The 21,157-nt window shown below is 37.5% G+C and overlaps 1 protein-coding gene across 2 annotated transcripts in view; it reads left to right on the forward strand.

Annotated features, from left to right (window-relative positions):
• The first annotated feature begins 2,701 nt into the window (after positions 1 to 2,701).
• The window catches only part of LOC100538950 (WD repeat-containing protein 72), a 28,712-nt gene continuing 10,256 nt past the window's right edge, over positions 2,702 to 21,157 (forward strand). Inside the window, exons 1-6 of one of the 2 annotated variants that reach the window (XM_019619384.2) lie at positions 2,702 to 3,145; positions 12,572 to 12,733; positions 13,781 to 13,887; positions 16,752 to 16,830; positions 19,364 to 19,535; positions 20,064 to 20,140. In XM_019619384.2, the coding sequence (XP_019474929.1) occupies positions 12,581 to 12,733; positions 13,781 to 13,887; positions 16,752 to 16,830; positions 19,364 to 19,535; positions 20,064 to 20,140 (588 nt within the window). In that variant the 5' untranslated portion in view covers positions 2,702 to 3,145; positions 12,572 to 12,580. Of the gene's footprint in view, positions 3,146 to 12,020; positions 12,148 to 12,571; positions 12,734 to 13,780; positions 13,888 to 16,751; positions 16,831 to 19,363; positions 19,536 to 20,063; positions 20,141 to 21,157 lie in introns of those variants that run through there. The other variant, XM_031555262.1, reaches the window with a different exon arrangement.

Here is a 21,157-nt window from a genome sequence, read left to right on the forward strand (position 1 = left end):
GAGAGGAGGTAGGGGGGAGAAGAAACAGTAAGATACATTTTTCAAATCTAAAGAGATGACAGGAGATTGAACTTTGCCTTGGTTTAATTCTGTACTGTGACAAGTAGCAACTTCCATTGTCTGTTTATGCAATAGTAATTTGTGAAATCACATTTATTCTCGTAAAAGCACTGATTTAATCAACAGCATCCTTAAGTTTCCAAGAGTGGTGAACGTACCCAGAGCTTACCTAAGCAAAACAATAGCTCAGTTGCTACAAAACTTGACATTTATAATGTGAAATGCTGACACAAAATAAGTTAATACAATAAATTCTCACTACTTGACAACTAATGCAATCTAAGCTAGAACTGCTTCACACTTTGGTGCATGACACCTGTCAATGTTGTTAACCCCTAATTGCTCATATTCATCTCAAAAACAAGCTTCGGTTACTAAATGAGACCATATGAATACTTTAGTTCACAGAAGTTGCATTTCTGTTCATTCAAATAAAAGGGAAAGTTCTTCTAGGGAGATGAAGATAAGAAAGCTGGAGAAATTAATTACTGGGTTATAATAATAACAATAAATTATTGAACTATTACATGGTTTTGAATATTAATAAATTCATGAATTGAAATTTATAATGAAAGAATGGTACGTACACAATGCCAGATCATAGGAAGCAGCCCCCTCCCTTTTCCTTTCTAAATAAGATCTGTGAAGCTTTCAAAGTTTGAGGGATTTTTGTTTGTTTTTGTTGCTTTTGGTGGATTTTTTTCTTTTACTTTTTTTTAAAGTGCTTTTCATTTACAATTTTCAAGTTTTACATGCATTATGATAAGCCTTATTTTTATAAAATTATAGTTTGGGAAAATAAGACACTAAAGTAGAAGCTAGCTGCATGATGTTTCTGCGTAGCCTGGTGTCCAAGGTTGCAATAAACATAGCATTTCTGAATGAAGCACTCAATGAACTTAAATAAGCTCTCTTCAACAGAAGAATAAAAAAAATCACATATGCAAAAGAAAAAAAAGAGATAAAATGAAGTGGTATGTACATCAGAAAACTGAGAAAAAAGAGTTGAGTTTAGACATGCCTCCTGTAACTGTACATGAAAACGGTATTCAGGAAATAGAACTAAACAGGAATGTAGCTTTCATGCAGGAAGTTTGCTTTTGGAGCAGAAGAAACAAACCCACAATTTATCTCCTTCAGGAGAGATTCTCTCAGTGTCCATTTCATTCAGTGGATGCACCCCTATCCTCTGCACATTTTTTGACCTACTAACTGCCCTTGCATTCTGGATCCCAACAGTCCAGAGGTCTCCTTTTCTTCAGTAGACAAAAGTGATCTCTGTTGAGCTCAAGTGCAGAATCAGTTTTAGCCACGTTCAGAAATAGCACTCAGAAGTGTCAGCAATGATCCTGACTCATACTTCACACAAACTGGGACAAGAGTTCACACGGAAAAACGACATAAAAGTATTTCATTTTCTAAGAATAAACTACAGTGAGTACGTTTTGTTTTCAGTATGACTGTTACCAAAAACCCAGAAACAAGCCCAGAAATAAGCACTTCTAAAAGTTTTCACGTAAAATATCATATTTGATTTTATATAACTTATAGGAATGCAATCTAACTAAACAACTCCATTCACACTAGGGTCCTATTCTTAGTGGTAGTAACTTCCATACATGAAGTTACTCAAAATGAAAAAGCATTAGACATATTAGAAGTTCTATCTCTAAAGTTGTTTAGAAGAAATAAAATACATTTTCAAGTAAACAATGTATCTTGCAAAAGCTGAAATGCAGAACTTAGTGGGGGATAGGGTGAAGCACATTTCAAAGTTCCACAAATTCTACAAACTTCTTTTCTTTGTTGTTTCTCGCCTCCATGATGTACCCTATGGATGAAGGCTACAATCACACCAACGTACTTCAGAATATCATTCTTTATCTCAAAGCAGATGCCTTAGGGAAACATCCCAACATATGTGCGAGTTCAATAAAACAAAGATAAAAACAGTGCACATAAGGCACCACAGTAGTTACTGCATTAAAATATGAAAACTATAGGCACTAAAAACCAAACTTCTTTATACCCCTCAGGACTTTTTACGTTTTAATATAATTCCAGTAAACATAAAAAACCAAAGTCAGGAAGTAGCAGACCTGGAGACACAAACTCTTTAGTAACACCAGTTCCCACAGCTTTGTTTGCAGCCCTTTACACAACTCCGTAAGAGCTTTCCAGCATCTGTGACAAACTCACAGCACACACCGCGGCCAGCCCATACTGGATACTCACAGCAACAACTTCCAGGTCTCGGCTACATTATGTCTGCCGCGCAGAACAAGAAAAGCGCACGCTCGTGAACCGACACCACATTCACCTACTTGTTCTTCTCCTCTTGGCTCGCTCTCTATTCACTTCAACCCACCTAAGCTCCCTTTAAGCCTCGAAGCTGAGCAGCGCGTACCCCCCGCCCCGCGCAGAGCCCACCCGCCTCGCGCTGACCTCAGGCGCGGTCCCCACACCTGTTTGGAATCACGGTCCCCCGCAGCGCCCACCTGGGAGCCCACAGCGGCCGCTCCGCGCCCCGCCCGCCCCTCACGGAACACCTGCGTCCCGCTGCGGCAAGCAGAAGCGCAATACCTCTTTGCCTTGTGCGGTAGTTAAACATCACCTGTGCTCCATCACCGGCTAGGGGAGCTCCGAGGGGCGGGCGCTCACCTGTCGGAGCTGCCCTGGGTGGGGCGCGACCTCGCCTCATTAGCGAGAGGCGGGTAGATGGACGAGCTGTTTTGGCGTCACCAAAGTTTAACTTTTCATTTTTTACATACTTTTTTTCTTTTTTTTCTTTTTTTTCTTCTTGTTTTCTTGTTTTGTTTCTCCTTTCTTCTGGTTCCCTATTCTTTCCCCTCGAGCTATAGAGGTGGAGAGCTGCCGTACGAGTGCGTCACCTCTGCGTTCCGACCGGGCTGCGGGCGGAGCGAGCTGCGGGTGGTTCGGACCAGCCCTGCTCCGACTGCCGCCCCACGTTCGGCGGCGGGCGCAGAGCCGCGCGTGATTCCTCTGGAGCAGGAGGCAGCCTGGCCTCGCTCCCTGCCTCTCCTCTCGGTGCTTCCCTCGCTCGCGGTGCCCAGAGCGGCTCCAGGTAAGGGGTCGTGCCGGCCCGGTTCGGCTCCTGTCAGCGCATCGCTGAGTGTGGAGTGCAGCCTCCCCACGGCGCGAGGCGAGGCGCGTGCTGTACCCGAGCCTTTGCTTCTGCAGCCCCCGCACGGGGCTCGGGCTGTGCAGGGTGACGGGAGAACAGGGCGAGATCCGCTGTGCGCGGCCTCTGCCACCCTTCTCATTGCACTGGCCGGCTGGGGAACTTGCTCGAGTGGAGTTAACTTTTTCTTTTAACTGTAATGCGTATCTGTCAGCAACGGCTCTATGTTTGTGTTGTATTTAAGCTTTAATTCTGTTTGATGTGGGTGTTTAGATTCCAAAATATCTGGAGATGTATGTACACCTTCCATACCTTATTTTTTAGCAGTGGTTCTGGTTAGGAATTCTGCTCAGTTAATCAAGCGGGCTCAGTTAGAGCCCTGTGGTCACGGTTCTTTCTTCAGTCATTGCTTCAATTGCAGGTCCCTGAAAAGAGGTTGTGGTGAGGTGGGACTCAGCCTCTGCCCCTGGATAACGGTGATAGGATGAGAAGGCACAGCCCTAAGGAGTGATTCAGGTTGGATATTAGGAAATCAGAAAGAGTGCCTGGGCGCTGGAACAGGCTGCCCAGGTTGCTGGGGAGTTGCTGCCCTGGAGGCACTCAGGGAAGAGTAAATATGGCACTGAAGGGTATGGTCTCAAGCAGTCAGAGGCGTGGGCTGGTTGCTGGACTATGTTCTTAGTAGTCTTTCCAGCATTTATTACATAAATAACACAGTGGTGTTTCCTGAATGTGTTTGTAGCTACCAAGTTGCAAATGCCTTCGTTAAGGATATGTGAAGTTTAGGAATGCTCGTTACAAAAACTACTGTTGTGTAAGCTGGTTCTGCTCCAGAGGTCTGTCCTGCTTTCAAGGCTGATGGTGCGACAAGAGCAAGCTTCTCATTAAACACTTCAAATGTTAAAATTAGAAATATACTGTAACAAGGAGTGCAATCTATGCATTGCAAAGGATTGAGTCAGGTTCGGACTTTGATTTTGCTTCATAATAAACTGTGTCTTTGTAATGGTCTGGCTGTGTGTATATTATAAATCATTCATGGCTGTTTACACTAAACAGCTGTGTGCCCCACAGGAGGGAACATTGTGTAGAGGCCTGTTTGGTAATAAAGAGTAGCTGAAGAGCAAAAGGGAAAATGAAGAGTTCTCAAATAGTCACAGTTGGGAAACTTTCATGATGATGTGCTTGATTACGCTACTAATTAGTGATTATTGCATCACTATACAAAAGCCAAAGGCTGGCGAAATGTTTTATTTCTAGCATCTGATTCCAATTCTGTTTGTTGCTTCAACATTCTGAAGTATAGTGTAGATGAACCTAGACCAACACCCTTCTGATGATGTATCTTCAGTGACTTCAAGGTCACTCAGGGAAGACAAACTGAGTGACTCAATCTTTGATGCATATTTGCTGCCTTTTTCTTGGGGATTTTATTTATTTTTAAGTTTTTCAGGTTTAACATCTTGACCTTGCTAGATTTTCTTCTGTATTAAAGCAGTGTAAATAATGAATTCTGTAGGCTTAGTTATGGCTAGTTTGTTACAGAATATGGTGTTTCATAAAAATGAAAGTTCATTGAAGTTCTTGTAGGTGATACATGACTTTGGCTTCTATCTGTGAGAGTTCTTGACACGGACTTGAAGTTTGTTATGCTATGTTTTCCTAGGAGTATAGGTCACAAACTTGGAGGTGGAACCACCTTAGCAGACCCTTTGATGCATGTAGGTATCTTAAATGCCTTAAAAGACATTAATTCATTTGAGCAGAGTTGTTTGTAATTAATAGAAAAATCCACAAAGCTGTTTGTTTGCTAGCACAAGGAAGCAGCACTTAAAAGCCAAAAAAAAAAAAAAGCGCCTTACAGATAAACATAATGTACAAATAACATATATAAAAGTTAAGGTTAAAACATGTATGTATGTCAATAAGATGTAGCTTTGTAGAAATCAAACTTCTGCAGGTACTGATGGCTGTCTTCTCCCACATGCTTTTCTGTAAGAAGGGAGGGATAAGTTTCCTAAAGCCATTTTAGCAACACATTTCACCATTTAAATGAGTAACTCCACAGAAGACTTAAGCGATACTGTTTATATACTTAAGATTTTGGAAGTGGCCAAGAATTCGTGCACTTGAAGGATTGCTCAAAACCTTTTCTTACAGACAACTATTCTATTAGATAGGATGTTAGGATAGTAAAATTGCAGACAATAAAACAAATATAATTTTTCCAATTACATTTTTATGTCTCTGAGCACTTGTATATTTTTTCCAAATGAACTGCGTATACACAAGATCCTTAGTATGTGGTTTAAAAGAAGTTTGTTAGCTCACAAGCATTAATGGTTATCAAATATGTAGACAGCTATTATATCCAAGATTTTTGTTGTTGAATCATTTAATGATGGTGGAAGAAAGGGATTTTATAATCTTGCAAGAATTTTGTTTTTTTTTTTTTAATGCTTGGAAAAATGTGTCTCACAATGCTTTTATAGCAAGCTTAAAATAATAGGTTATGGAACAGTGCTAACTTCAAGGAGGTGCAGGTTATTCTACTGTACCCTATAACAATGCGTACAGCACAAGAGTTCCAAGTTGCTGGTGTTTTTGCTGCCCCATTTTCCAGTTTAGAAGCAAAATAAACTATTTTAATTAATATTGTGTCACCAAAAGCTTTTCAAATGGCCAATAGAATTCTGCCAAGATAGAGTCTTTTGATGAAAACATATCTTTATTGATTGTTGAAGAAGAAAATCATTCTTAAAATGAAATCCAGAGAAAAAAATCATATCCCTCAGAGAAAATTTCTGAGTGGCAGGCTGAGATTAACATCATAAAATTGAATTTGTGCTGCAAACCTTTGATGTAATCAGCAGCTGGGAGATGGTGTTGCCCTTACTGTGCTCCTTCTGATTGTGGTGAATTACTGTGTGGAATGAAATAAGTGTTTTTTGTGTCACTCGTTCAAGAAATACAAACAAGGTATTACTAGGTGGTTCTTGCTAGTTAAAATGAGTTGTATTGATTCCTGGTCCCAGGCTCTTGCTCCCTTGGACTGTAAAAGCAGCGCAGTCACACCCCAGGGGAGATCTGGTGGTCACTCAGCAGTGACTCCTCATGCTGATGAAGGTGTAGGCCTGGCAGGTCTCAGAAGAAGTCCCGTTAAATCTTAAACTAGCAGTGTAGTGGCAGCCAGGGTCTCCAGAATGAGAATGAGGGGAAGCTATCAAAGCCAAGTAGAGGGAAAGGTGTGTAATGGTTCACGTTCTTGAAAAATGTATTAAAACATGAAGAGGTAGGACAAAGAATAGTCTTATTCCTTGGAGCCTTTTCATCTCTATTGTATTCTAATTTCTATTCTAAGTTTCTTTTTCAGTATTTCATTTTCTTTTCTAATTTACTGCATTGCTTAAACCTATAAAAACCTGCATGTACTCTGCTGCTTCACGAACTGCAAAATATTGTTGTGTTCAGATTCATGAATACAATGGGATTCTGAAGAGCAATTTATAGTAAAGTTGTGAGCAGCATTGCAGGCGTCAACGTGATGTCAGAAAGTTGCAAGTACAGCATTAGGTCACTTGTATTTAGAGAGAAAACCTTGTAAGGATATTTTGGTATTTGTGACTCTTAGTTGGACTTGTTCTATATTGTGGACAAGAAAAAATCCGAGAGTTGTCATAGCTATACAGAATATAGGGACTGGAAGTCAATGCAGTATTTAAGTAAAGTTTTTACACCAACTAAAATATTAATAAAATGGCAGATAAAGGCAAAGAATAGACAGAAATCCTTAAGGGTTTGTTGTGAATACCTACCAGTCTCTAATTAAACTTAGCTTCTTGCCATAATATTATAATAAAACTAAAGAAGATTGAAGGGGCAACTAGTGTTTGATGTAACTATCAAGTATATAAATGCTTGGGCAAACAGAATTTTGATGGACTTGAAGATGCATGTTGCCTTCATACAATTTCAATAGCTACTGTTAATCAGTTTGCCTAAATATCTGAGTTTTGAACCCAAAATGAACAGCTAAGTGCTTCTCATCTCAAAATACTTCCAAGATTGTATAAAAATTTCTGCTTTCTTTTTCTGCCTGTACTGATCATTGTGTATGTAACTGGATTTTGCAACAACTGACCATGTTGCAAAACGTACAGGTTGCTTAGGAAATGCAAAATAAGTAAATGTAAGAAGCCAGAAAAGGATTCCTGACACTGTGATTGTTACCTGTGGGGTGATTTTTTTTCTTTAATTTTATGTATGTATACAGTCTTTCTCCTTCCCCAGATAAGTTATAAATGCCTGTTTGGTTGCTTTTATCATGGAATGTTCTGCAGGTATGAAAAGAAGCATTCTGCCAGAACGATTGTTTTATTGCTTGAACAATTTGAGATTACATCTCAGGCAAGTTAACTTCCTAGTTATAAAGACCTTGACATGCACTGGAACCAATGAATTCTGAAGTCTGCACTCAGAATGTTTTTTTAATGAAATGATTCCTATAACTGTACTTAATAGTTTAATATTTTTCCATATATTAAGTAAAAGAAAGCTTCCTTTATTCTTTTGAGCCAGATCTGCCTACAAATAAATGCAGAGCCAAATACTAAATGTAAACTCTGGACTTGACTGGGAGCAAAACAGAATACTCAACTTTCTCTTGAACTTGGTGTGAATACGTGCTTAGGAAGATTCTCCTCCTCTCTGCTCTATTATGTCTTTTGAATGGACTTCTAAATACATAGCAGCTTCTCTAGAGCAACAGTTGTACTCAGCATCTCAAAGAGAAGTTTTGATGCTGTATAAATGGTCCAAATTAAAAAAGTACAGCTGAAGTCCTCTAAGCTGTACAAATTGTGATAATTTTCAAAGTTAAGAGGCTTGTGCTGTGGTTCTGGTAAGATGTGTTCATAAAAGTAGGGGCAGGATGGTGGAGAAGTGACATTATAGATGGAATGAACTAGTATATTTTTAACTAAGAACAAAAAAAAAAAATTACTGTTATGAGGGAATACTTTCTGGCAGTCAGAGCAAGGCAGGACGAACGAGTTCATTAGGTTGCAAGCAGAGAGAAATGGGAACATGACTGAGGAACCTGATTTAAAGTTGGATTATGAGTTAACACTGTGAATCAGACATGCTTGAATGGGCAAAGCTGGAGGAATTTAACATGAGCTGATAAGCTTACATGCAGGCGAGAAATGCCTTGGGCAGTATTTGACTTTGTGGAAATGCTTTACCTCTTTAAAGGAATAGTTTGATAAATTATTTGCTTTTAAAAAGTAAGAAATTTTGCCTTAAGTGCTATCAGCTTCACTACATACCTTTGATAAAACTAATATTTTCAGACAAAGTGTGAATATGCATTTGTGCAAATAAGCATGCAGTGTTTCTAGGGCAGTTGTGGTATTTGTAGAGTCACAACATTTATGCAAAGTATTCTTTATCTTGTACATCAATATCTTGATCTTAAAGAAAGTTAAGAGGAGGAGGAAGATTTAAGGACAATTATATTAACACAAGTTCGTATACCTTGTCCTCTATTTCTCTTGCACTTCAGTCACAACACAAGGACAAAAATGCAAAAAATTTGTGTGAAAAATTACATATAAGGGATTTTAGAATGATTTGTCCAGAGTAATATCTGTTTATAAATTCATAAGTTATGGTCTGAAAATGTACAAATGGATTATCTTAGGTTGCTCCAAAAGTAATGTCTTCTATTTATTTCATGGAAAATACAACAGATACGAAGAGCACAGTAGTACTATTTGATAGAGTACATTCTCAGCTATAAAACACTATTTCAACATAAACACCACCCTTAGCTATGCATTTTCATCAGCAATAAAGAGCCTGTTTGTCGTGCTTGTAAAAATGTGCAGCAGCATGAGAGCCACCCACTGTTTCACAGCTGCTACCATGATGTTGCTCCTAAGAAGATGTTGCCCACGTAGCCTATCTTTCATTGGTGCCAAATCTGGACTATATGGTGTGTGTGATAGGATAGTCCAGGCAAGACCGGCAATGTGTTCCATGGTCTTCAAATTCGTATGGGGTCTGGCCCATATTGTGTTGCAAGAGAGAGATTATCTACTTCTCTGGCTTGACTCTGGAAGCTCAAGGTTTCAGCTTAGTGAGCATCAGTCATGATGTGATAGCGTTGATGGTTTGCCCGTGTTCTAGGAAGTCCAGAAGAATCATTCCTTTGTTATCCCAAGAGACACCGCTCATCAGTACTTTCTGAGCACTTTGTCTTGAACTTTTTTATTTGATCTTTCGTGAACAGGTTATATTTTCACGTGTATTGCATATTCACTCCATTCTCAAATTCATTATCCTATCCACCCCTAATAATTGCCCAACAGACGTAGCCTTATCTGGCTACCTTCAATGTCAGCTAGCCATCTAGCATCGCGATAGTCCACTATAGATCCATTGTTATTCCTTGGAGTGGTCGTTTACTTCCTCCCAACGCTCCTTTTGTCCCAAAGGTTGCTGTAGAATGTAAGGACAATCGAGAAGTCTTTGCACTCACTGGTAAGAAGACAAAGGGGAAAGTCCTGATGCTGTCTGTCACCTTCTAGTCTATCAGCTGTTCATCACCATCTGAAACACTGCTTGCATTTCATGATCCTTGTTGCTACTGCTGAAACGCACCACCTATTGTCTCACTGTGCTCACCTCCACTGGTTGGTCTCCATAAACATACAACAAGCATTGATGAATGTCAGCAGGTGCTATTTCTTTTGCACGTGGGAATTCAGTTCCACCCCTTTGCTTCAAACAGTGTTCCATCAGACTGCCCCTCTGCTGCCATCTGTCACTTAGCAACAAAATGTAATGGAATATTGGTGGGAAGGTTCAACCTCTGCTGCCACACCACCACCATCTGCCTCTGATGTTGTGGGCCAACACAACAAAATAGGAGGCATTACTTTCAGAGCAGCCCTGTTCAATAATAACAAATTCTAGAGATTTAAATTTTCAATTTGTAGTTAATTCCACTACACACCCCTTGCTCAGCAGTAGGTGTGCTAAGAATATTGATTTTGATTCTGTATTTCTCTCACTTGAAAACACGACTTAAGGTTTTTATTCAATGCAATATGAACCTGCAATCTGCTGCTGCATGGTGTTTTACACTAACTGAATGTTCCCATGGCACAAGTATAAATGGTTATGTGGTATTCAGGAGAAAATACACTTTAAAGACCAAGGATTTGGTTTATCGCTCAATTGTTAACTCAGAAGACACCATTTTGTAAGGATCATAAAAACAGTGAAGTTCTGTTGTCTAGCCAATACCTAAAAATATGTTTTTAGACTTTGGATAAAACACCTTCCTTTTCAGGGCACTAAGATAAAGAAAAAGACTTTACTCTTGTTCAGTAAGCATTATACTTAATATGTCCAGAAATTTATAAAAGTAAGTTTGAGAGAAGTCATTTTAAAGCTGAGATCAATTGCTTCTCTAAATATTTTGATGCATACCCACAGCAAAATTAGAAAGTATGCTGTGTGTGAGTTACTGAAGAAATTCTTGTAATTAATTTTTGAGGTTCCTCTTCTGCTTTTGATGTTCTGGCTGATATTGTATGGTAGGTTGACCTGCCTTGATAGACTGCCACACCAACCATTTCAGTCCTTTGTCTTGGTCACTGAGCTCTTCATCTCATGTCAATATGTGATGTATGCAAACACTTTGATGTTGCTGAGACTCCTTCAGCTATTTGTCCATTTTTCTTGGGCTGGTGGGAGTCAAAATTGTCTTCACTAAAGCTTAAGAGAATTTTGGTTTTCTGAGGAGTTTTTTGATTGGCACAAGTCCATTTCACATCATTCTCCATTCCTGACAAGAGCTAGAAGAAGACAACAATGTTTTGGCATAATTTTCTAATAAATTGAAAGGGAATGGAGGTAAATAGATGCTCCTGAAGCATCTGTGTAGGTTTCCTGGAAAAATGAAAGAGCACCCTAGGGTAGAGTATTGATACTCCACTTAACTGGGGAATCTTGAGGCAGCTTTTACACATGGGAGTAGTTTGCAGTTGTACTCAGGTAGACCGTGGTGTTTTATTGTAGGAATACTTCATGTAAAGACACTGCTAGGTATTGCTCATCTACGCCTTTCTTTAGCAACCAGTCCTTTCATGTAACATGACCCAAAGGATGCAATTGTGTGTGTTAAGTTCCCTGAATACTTGTCTTGACAGGACAAATAGAAGTTTTTTAGGTGAAACTGTCTTTGAAGTACCAAATAATGTTCTGCTACTTGCTGGCTTTCATTTTGAAGATGCTGTTGGGTATATTGTAGAAAGATGTTGGACGCTTAGGAATACAGGAACCTGAAGGCAAGAAAAATGCAGTAGAATGCTTATGCGATCATTGAGACAGCATTTTTATCAACTATTTTGATTGAAGCGAAGCAAATACAGAAGGCTGAAGAGTTTCTAAAACAAACAAGTGTCAAATTTTATATGTGGAGAAGTTGAATTTTTTGTAAAAAGGAAAACTTCTGTACTGTTGTTCGTATGTACACTGGAATATTTTCTTACATACTTAGTTCACAGGAATTTAGTGACCAGTAGTCATTTTGGACAGTTTCAATTCCTTAGTAGTGATTGAAATCTATTATGCTGATAAATCTTTGAGACAAGGCACATGTGATTTAGGATGAATTAACTGTTGTGTTCAACAACTCATTTCCCAGCTATGTCTCAGCCTCATACTTTCCTATTGGACTTCTTGTGTCTCTAGGAGGTTCTGCTTTCCTGACCACCCTCAATCCATTCTCTCCTTCCAGCCACCACTATCTTCATCTTCCTTTACCTTCTGAGGAACCATGAACTCTTTACTGATACCCATTTTCACCTGCCAACTTCTGTGCTCTGATAGTTTGCTGCTGAGCATGATTAACACCCCTGGTAGAAGGAGGTAAGGTAAGTATGGTAGTTCTACCAAACTAAATCAGCAAGAAAACAGAGTGGCATATGCCCACTAGAGCTCAGGCATGTTATGTAGGGCAGAGTATGCTTACATTGTAGTAGTACTTGTCCTTTTTGGCACAGCACAGATTTAAAATAGCAGCACTTCTCTGTCCCTTCTTTCTTCTCAAGCTATTAATAAAAGCGTTAATGAGATATTGGCAAAGCCGGTCTCCTTCATCAGCTTTTCAGAGCTCCCCTCTTCAAATGCTGATTGAATTGCTTGGTTGTGTTTGTTTTTTTTTTTCCTCAAGTGTGTTGTGTGTTTTTCTGTTGTTGTGGTTTTGTTTTGCTTATTTGGTGGTTGTCTATTTTAATTATTTGTTTTATGTTCCATGTGGCTTAAAATCACCTCACCTTGGCTTGTTTCTGTTTTCAGGTGTGAGCTATGAGGGTATCAATACCAGCTGTGGCAGTGTGGGGGAGAATTGCTCCCTCTCACAGCATCACTGCCATTATGATTACAGATGACCAGCAGACTATTGTTACAGGAAGTCAAGAGGGGCAAATATGTCTCTGGGATCTTTCATCAGAATTAAAGGTTTGTTTCTACCAAAGTGATGAATTGAGGTTTCACCTTTTACTATCAACAGTGAATTCCCTAGGCTCTTGCATTTAAATTAATTATTAAAGATAAGTTTCCTATTATAAACCATACATTATGAAGCAAAGTTGTAAATGTTAAAGCACTTGTATGAGTAACCAATTTTTTGCAGACATTAGAAAAATTTTCATAAATGATTGCTGACTTATGTTTATTTTGAGATTGTGTTGTAATTGCTGTAAGTAAACATACAAGTACTGCAGTTCTTAGACTGTGAAATCTTTTTTCTTTAATACAGTGGTTGACCATGGCCTGTCATTTCAAGATAAAAGATGAAATATTGATATATTTTATTTAATTATTATATATTTAATTTTATATTTCATTTATTAAATATTTAATTATGATATAATTAAACTGCAAAACTACTGTTGAGTTACTACTATTCTATTTCATGTCCACCTCTCTGAAAGTGGAACGAAGTCAAAGCAATTCTAAATTTTTATTCTGTGTTCTTAGTGATGGTTCTATTCTTGGATTTTGCTGTGCCATTTCAGTTTGAACATATCTTGACATTTTAGTTTATGCTTTTATGCTGATACTTTTTTCCCATTAAGATGATTTTTGTATGAGATGAAGCTCATCCTAGTCAGAGGTGTAACTTAAACACACGGTATTAAATACATGCTTAAGTACTTTGCTATATCAACTCTCTGCTTCACTTGCCATTTCTCATTTTGCAGCATAGTGTAGGCCAGAGAGATTCTGTGCTTTGCCTGTTCTATAACATTTGACACTCCAGAAATTTTTCAGGAGCGGTTTCTAGACAGCAGTGATTAAAGACTATAATTCCTATTGGCAGCATGCAAACTTGCATGATCTGTACACATGTCTGTATATTTCAGAAACATAGCTGAAGAACATAAGAATATAAAGTACATTGTCAATTACTGATAATGTCTAAAAGTAGGATTTACTAGCTTTTAGACCTTGGTAGTTTATTAAGTGCTCTGTTTAAGTTAAACCATTGTATTATTCTCCTAGATTTCATCTAAAGAAATTCTTTTTGGCCATACTGCTTCTGTAACTTGTTTGGCAAAGGCAAGAGAATTTGAGAAACAGCCATATGTAGTGAGTGCTACTGAAAATGGGTAGGTAACTGAATACTCAATTTATTTTTCAAATCATGAAATGTACATCAAACATAGATCAAATTCTGCATTTGGCAGAAAGTTTTTCATCCACTTTCTTGATTATATAAAAAGAATAGCAATTATGATAATGACTATTTCTCGTATACAATAGGCTAACCAAGAATTCATCTCTTAGGCAATAGAAGAGCTCGGCAAATTCAGGTAACCAGTCAGTAGTCAGGAAAATGAGTTATTCAAGAATCAGGCCCCACTGAAATGGACAATAACAGAGTATGAGGGAGGGTTTGGGAGGTTCAGAATTTTAGTATCATGATGACTTTTTTTCTTCTGGAATTTGATCTCAAGAATTGAATCGGGAAGGAGGCTAATCTATTTGATGCAGGTTGTGCTTGCTCAGTGACCACACCTGGAAGCACAGAAAAAAACAACTCTTGAATAAAAGGTGTTAATGTTCTTTGTTTTTACTTAAATTGAATCAGCTGTCTTGGAGTATGTCCCTTGAGCTTCGTGATCTTTCAGATTTTCTTGTATGTTTGTTGTGATTTGGCACTCTACTTCAATCAAACTAATTTCTGCAGTACTGCCAGAGTAACATATGAGAGTTTTTATTTCTTGACTATTTTATAATCCTTTATGCTGGAATCTGAAGCCTATCTGTTGAGGATTTCAGCTTTTGAAAGCAGTTAGAGCTAGTTTTTTAATTCCTTAATTACTTTTCTTAAAAGGCTTTGTCTTGATGCTTGATTCCTCATTCATCTTAGGTTCGCTTTTTTTGATTAACAAGGCAGCTCTGTTAAAACCTCTTCCCATGACGAACTCTTGTCAGTTGCCCTCTCAAGCTACAACTTTTGTTGCCTTAAGGGTGCTACTTTCTCACTGACAACATTGTTTATCCTTTCCATCCAGCTACTAGGATCTTTAACTCTCTCAAACTTAAGTTTGCAAGGAGAGGCTAACTGAGCAATGTGATTCAGGCATTTTAACCAAACTATTTACCTCCGTCTGCCTAGTGGGACAGTCTAAGCTTTAAGGATTCATCAGAAAAGAAAGATGGGAGAACCTCAGAACTAGTTTTTGATTGCTCGCTGACAATTCTGTTCGAGAGTTCAGAAGTGAACTGATCTTTCATCTTAATTCTGAAGTTCTCTTAGTGCAATATCATTTACAGATCATACTGGAATAAAAGATGCTATTTCCAAAAAAGCTGTGATAAAATGTGTTGAGAAACAAATGAGGTTTTTGCAATAGATGTGATACATACATACACTCATATTCTGAAGGTTCTGTCGTATAGGGCTTGCTTGGAATGAATATTGCTGGGTCTAAACAGTTTTCTATCTGCTTTAAATACTTGCTTTCCAAACCACAGACCTATTGCTTGCTTAAATTCTATACTGAGTAAATGCAGAGCATTTATTACTTATCCCTGGAAGGTTACAATATGAAGTTGAGAAGTACAAACAGGAAGCCTCCTCTTTAGGAGATATGGAATTAAACTATTTTCTGGCCTGTGAGTCCTTCAGTTCTCTGCCATTTTCAAGCTTCTATCCCCTTGCACTGGGGATAGAGGAAATCGTGTGGGAGATACTTCCTTTCTTCTTCACTCTAAATCCCTCATCAGAATTAACTGATTTATTCCAGAAGAATGACTATCAGTCACTGTGGGTACTTTTAACATGGAAATCTTGTAATTTAATTTAATCCACTATTCATAAGTTTTCACTCATGTCCTGTGTCTACTTGTGGAATGTGCTGTAGGGCAGTATTATCAACATGCTGCATCACTTCCTTTTTTAAATGCAAAGTAAATTAAGTGCAGCATACAGATGCTGAAGCTGTATTCTGATCTAATTTGTGTGTGCTTATGTGTATGTGTTATACCAATTTCACTGAAGTGGTAAAATTTCATGCATTCTGATATAAACAAGAAGTAATTCACTGCCTTGAAATGATTGCTGAAGACTAAAAGTTATTGTTTTTGTTCTATGAACTCTGACATACTACATATATAGATTGTACTCCTGCAAAAGTGAAAAAAAATTAATGAGTAGATTAAAATGCAAGTTACTAAGTATTTTTGATATATTAAAATATTTCCCCCTAATGTTGAAAACTCCTCTTATCAAAAATGCCTTTGAATGTAATCTGGGAAATCATGAATATAATGATTTAAAATTTGAAGCAGAGATTATTATTTAATTGCTGAGCTATGACTACAAGCCGGGTAAAAATTCATTTACAACATTTAAATTAGTGTTTTTTTCTGTTGTACTCTAGTTCAGTAGTGTGTTGACCAATATTTCAGTGAGGGGGAAAACTAGCTAATGAGACTTTTTAAAACAGCTCTTACATGTTATGGAGTAGAACTGACATTAGGGTTGCCAAGAGACTTCGGCAGCAGCCTCATGGTGGCACTGTTTCTTCTTCCCTGAGGGCGTCAGCTCCCTAGAACTGAAGCCTGCAGCAGAAGATGCATTATGTGTTTCAAAACGTGTGGTTTAAGTTCAGTTGAATGAATCATTTTCAGGAGGATGTCGTTCCAACGAATGATAGTTATAGTGACACTTTGACGAGCTATAATGGCAGTGCGCCTACAATTTGTTGTAGACCAGAGTTGGCCTTAAAGTCAGGTTTGCTGCGAGGTAGCAGGGTGTAATTACCAAAACAAAAAGCAACAGATACTGTATGTCATGCCCTGCTAATGACCGCAACGTTTTCATACCCAGTAATCTGTAACAAAAAGCCACATAAATGACCAGGCTGCACTTAAGTACAGCACTAAAGAAAAACTTGGTGGCACAAAATTATTGCATCCAATTGAGTGGAAATGACAGAGAATAATATGAAGTTATCTTTGGCAGGGAGATGTGTGTTTGGAATGTCACTAGTGGACTGTGCATTGAGAAAACAAAGCTTCCTTATAGGCATACAGCAATCTATGTAAGTATAGAAACTTTTCATGAAATATCTCCCTTCATTACAAGAGGAGTTTTTCCTCTATTATTTTTTTTTCTAGAAATACATAGTTTTAAATACAGTTCTAAACATAATTCATAGAAAATTGTTGCAAAACTAGTTGTATGTAATTTTTTCCTTTTAGATTCCTTCTGAGAAAATAACTATGACTTGGTATTCCTTAATCAAATCAAACTGATTCTCATTAAGCCACATGTGTCTAGAATGCAATCTCAGTTATGTATTTTAAAAATATGATGTGAAATAAAGTTGTCTTGTAATCTTTACTCTTGTCCTTTGTTAAAATAGCATGGGAGCTTCAAGTTTTAATGCTGGCTTCTGGATGAACTATTTCTGAAGCATGAGCAGTCTGGGCATAGTGAGCGAGTTTGCTGAAGATCTTATCAAAACCTTTCAAATGGGTTTAAAAAATACCTTAATGACTAACCTCCAAGACTGCTCTGCCTCGCTACCAAAAATGCTCTTTCATTCACTGCAGAAATCAGGGGGTAGATTACTGTTGTGCTTTTTCTCACTGGCCAAACTGCTTTAAATCTTCAAATCATTTCAAGTATCTGCCTTGACTGGTAAGGTACGCACGAAATATATACTGGAACTGGAATATGAGGGTGTTTAAAATGTGATTTAGAGCCTAGCACAAGGGTTTGATTCAGAGATGCTTTTATTTGCGGAAATACCAGTAAAAGAGCTCAGAACTCGTGTTAATTAAAATGATGATCATCTTCAGTGAAGAAGTCTATAGTGGAATTAAATCTCCGAATGATGGCAATCTGGGACTTTGCTGAGTTCTCATGTGACTCTTAAACTGTGGCCAAATCACAAAATAGAAACACTATAGATGAATAGCTTCTTAACAATCTGTTTACTTGTACATGTATACATGTATAAGAACAGTAAGCCATTTTTCTATTTAGTATTTATGCATACGTGATAGAAAACATGCTTTCAGTGTTTAAATACACATAATTTTAATGCTCAATTATGTATTTGAAGTATGGTGTGATCTGTGTTGTGTATTCCTTTATTAGATTTTAATAGTTTTGGAGATGTTCCACAGAGAAGCAGGCAGATGTGACCTGGCTGATTATCTGGTGATTTGTATGCTTCTGCGAAGAAGAGGAAAAGCTTAGTTCTTTTCCTTCAAGTAGGCAGATACTTTCAGAATTGTGTTACTTCTCTATAATGATCTTTTTTTGTCTATGATTTTAGCATGGTAAGATGGTGAAAGGACAGTGTGAGCACCTAGGAACAAAATTTTCCTAAGAAAGAAAATTCTGTAGCTAGGACAAGAAACAATTCTTAAAATACAGTCTTCAAGTACTAGTAATTGTTTTGTGTTCTTTGATATTGTTTGGCTGTGTTTTTGTTTTGTTTTGTTTTTGAGTGTTTTTAATGCTTTTTTCTTTTTTTTTCTGTGACAAGTTCAAAAAGTATCACTTCACACAGAATGTTGTTGTCTGGGAGTTGTAGTGTGTGCTGTTTTAGCATCATTATTTAAAAACATTTTGGTTGACATTATCTGGCTTAGTATGTTCCTTTTGTTCAGCATCAATAGTTGTACTATAAATGGCAGATGTCAAGCAGTACAAACAATACTTCCAATTTGCAATGAAACTTAACACCAAGGTCAACTGCTAACCATTTGTGGGATCTTAACAGAAGTGGGATCTTCTCATTAGAGGACTGACTGATTATATATACTGAGGACTAACCTATTATATATTTGAGTAACAGTTACAAATTCTTCCTGTTTCTGAGCATTTCTCCATCTGATTGTTCATTTCTGTGATGGTACTTATCCCATTCCCAGTTATTTATGGAACCTCTATTTTCAGACTTGAATTAGTTAACTGATATTTTGAAAACTATCTAACCCAAACTGAAAGTACAGAAAAATATCTTTGAACATATAAAACATCTGGAAAAAAGGTGCACCCTGTTATCAAGCCCTTTGCTATGTGTTTCTTCCTTTATTTGATTTTTGAGAAATAATGGATTTCTTGAATGGGAGGGCAATTAGTATCATACTGAAAATATCTTGTGGAGTAGAAATTCTTCCTGGAAAATAATTGGAAATTCAGTATGAATCCTCTGCATTTTTACCTGACTTATCCCCAGTCTTTGTCCTTCTTGATAAATGAAGTTTTATCAGATGTTTGGAAGAGATGAGCTCTCAGAAGTCACTACCAAACTGTTTAGCAATTTACAATGAAATTAACATCTTTAATGCTTTCAAAAATCCTAGTTGCTAGGCAGGGCAGATAATGATTTCAGTATTAAGTCCCCTTTTTCTAAAATTTAAACGTATATTGAATTGTAATAAATTTATGTGGAACACTTGCAATTCTACCAAAATTTTCTACTGTTTCATGTGTGTAATTCAGTATATATTTTTAGTAATTCAGAGTGTTGAATATGTTTCTGTGATACGCTTAATGTAAATGATATGCATGCACCTGAGCTTGTTATGCTGACTCTCTCCTCTCCACTTGCACAGTATTACCATTGCTCATTCCGAATGACAGGTGAAGGCTGGCTTCTTTGTTTTGGAGAATATCAAGATGTTCTTATTATTGATGCTAAGACTTTGAGTGTTCTGCACACTTTGTCTTCTCAGTCTTCTGATTGGATAAATTGTATGTGTATTGTTCGCTCTGCAAGAATTCAAGGTATGCAGTATAGATTTTAATACAGACCAATTAATTTAATGAAATATTTCTGTATGACTTGTAGGATCTTACTAGATTAGCAAATATTCAAACATGTTTTACAGAGCACTTATATGTAAGACATTGTTCTATTGTTAGAATTTAAGGTGTCTATAATACCCTTCATGCTGGTCATGTTTCATTCTTTGTTTCATAAAGAGAAGAAGAAATGACCTCTACAACTGTAAGCAACTTGTTGTTTGGAGATGAGTACAAATTAATTTGGTAATATCAGGGGAATTATGGACACACAACTGCTATTTTTGTTTGGAACGTAGGTGGTTGGACAAAATTATTCACTGTTTGCTTGCATGCTTTGTATTTCTAAGTATGAATGAGCTGTTTCATAATTCATTGAAACAGTGCCTGTAGAATCCATCAGATTAAGTGCTATGTGGCACACCAGTGTCTATGCCAAGGTTTTTCTTTTTGTTTGGCACTGTTTGGACTCTGTTTCAAACTGATTATCTTGCTGTTATCTTTTCACAGAAGACTCATTGGTTGCTGTGTCTGTAACTGGAGTTCTTAAAGCGTGGGACCTATCTTCGTCTTTGACCAGCATACAGGTCAGTTCATGAAATGACAATTGCAACAATAACATAAACATAAAGATAACATCAAGTGAAGATACACTGAAGCAGAATATGAATGAGTGAAGATCTCATGACTATGATTTAATCCAGATTATTTTTGTCTGTTTTTGAAGATGCTAGAGACAATTAAGTTTTTACAAAATCCTGAAAACTCATCCTCCTACTGCTATTTAAAATTACTTGGGATATTGGCCAGTTTTTGCCTTGACATTGCAGTGTTCATATCTTTCCTTAGCGTATGAGCTCTTAAAAACCCACCCCTTGTACTCCCTCTTCATCCTTGTTACTTTTCTCAAAATGATTCTTTAGATTATATTTTTTAATATTTTTCATAGTACTGTTTTCACTTAGAAAATACTCTTGCAGTGTCGAGTGATCAATTTGTCCATCTTCAAACTGCCTGATTCTGTTGAATTTTGTCAGTATTCTCAGCAACAGTCATTTGACTTGCACAGATGCTAAAAGTCAAAAATGGTGTTCTGGGTTCGAGTCAAACTCTGAGGACTGGTTTCACAAGAAGACAAGAGCATAAGTACTAGGGATTGTCATCAAGATGGCAAAAAGTCATCAATCTTCTTTGGAGCATCCATAATACATTACTGCCTTATTTGACAAACTGCAGAGCATGCCACTGCACAACTTGTTAATTGATAGGATCAGGCCCCTCAGGACAGTCTGTCAGGTTTGATACTGTACAAGTGTTCACATGATGTGTTTTTGACTGTTCCACAATGTTTTGGGGCTTCCTTCTAACATTCCTAGGGGAAAAAAAAATACTGTTACACTGTAGAAATTCTGGGGACTGTAAAAACTGATCAGCACATAGCACCCATATCATTGCTTCTGCTATCCCTTTATTTTACTGTCTGGGACTTTCTTTGTAAGAGAGGAGAGTAGAGTTAGTAAAAATCAAGTTACTGCAGATGCTTAGAGAACAGAATTTTAATAAATATTGTTAGATTGGATTGATATTAATATGAGGTGAAATGA

The sequence above is a fragment of the Meleagris gallopavo genome, chromosome 12 (assembly GCF_000146605.3).
Source record: "Meleagris gallopavo isolate NT-WF06-2002-E0010 breed Aviagen turkey brand Nicholas breeding stock chromosome 12, Turkey_5.1, whole genome shotgun sequence".
NCBI classification, from domain to species: domain Eukaryota; kingdom Metazoa; phylum Chordata; class Aves; order Galliformes; family Phasianidae; genus Meleagris; species Meleagris gallopavo.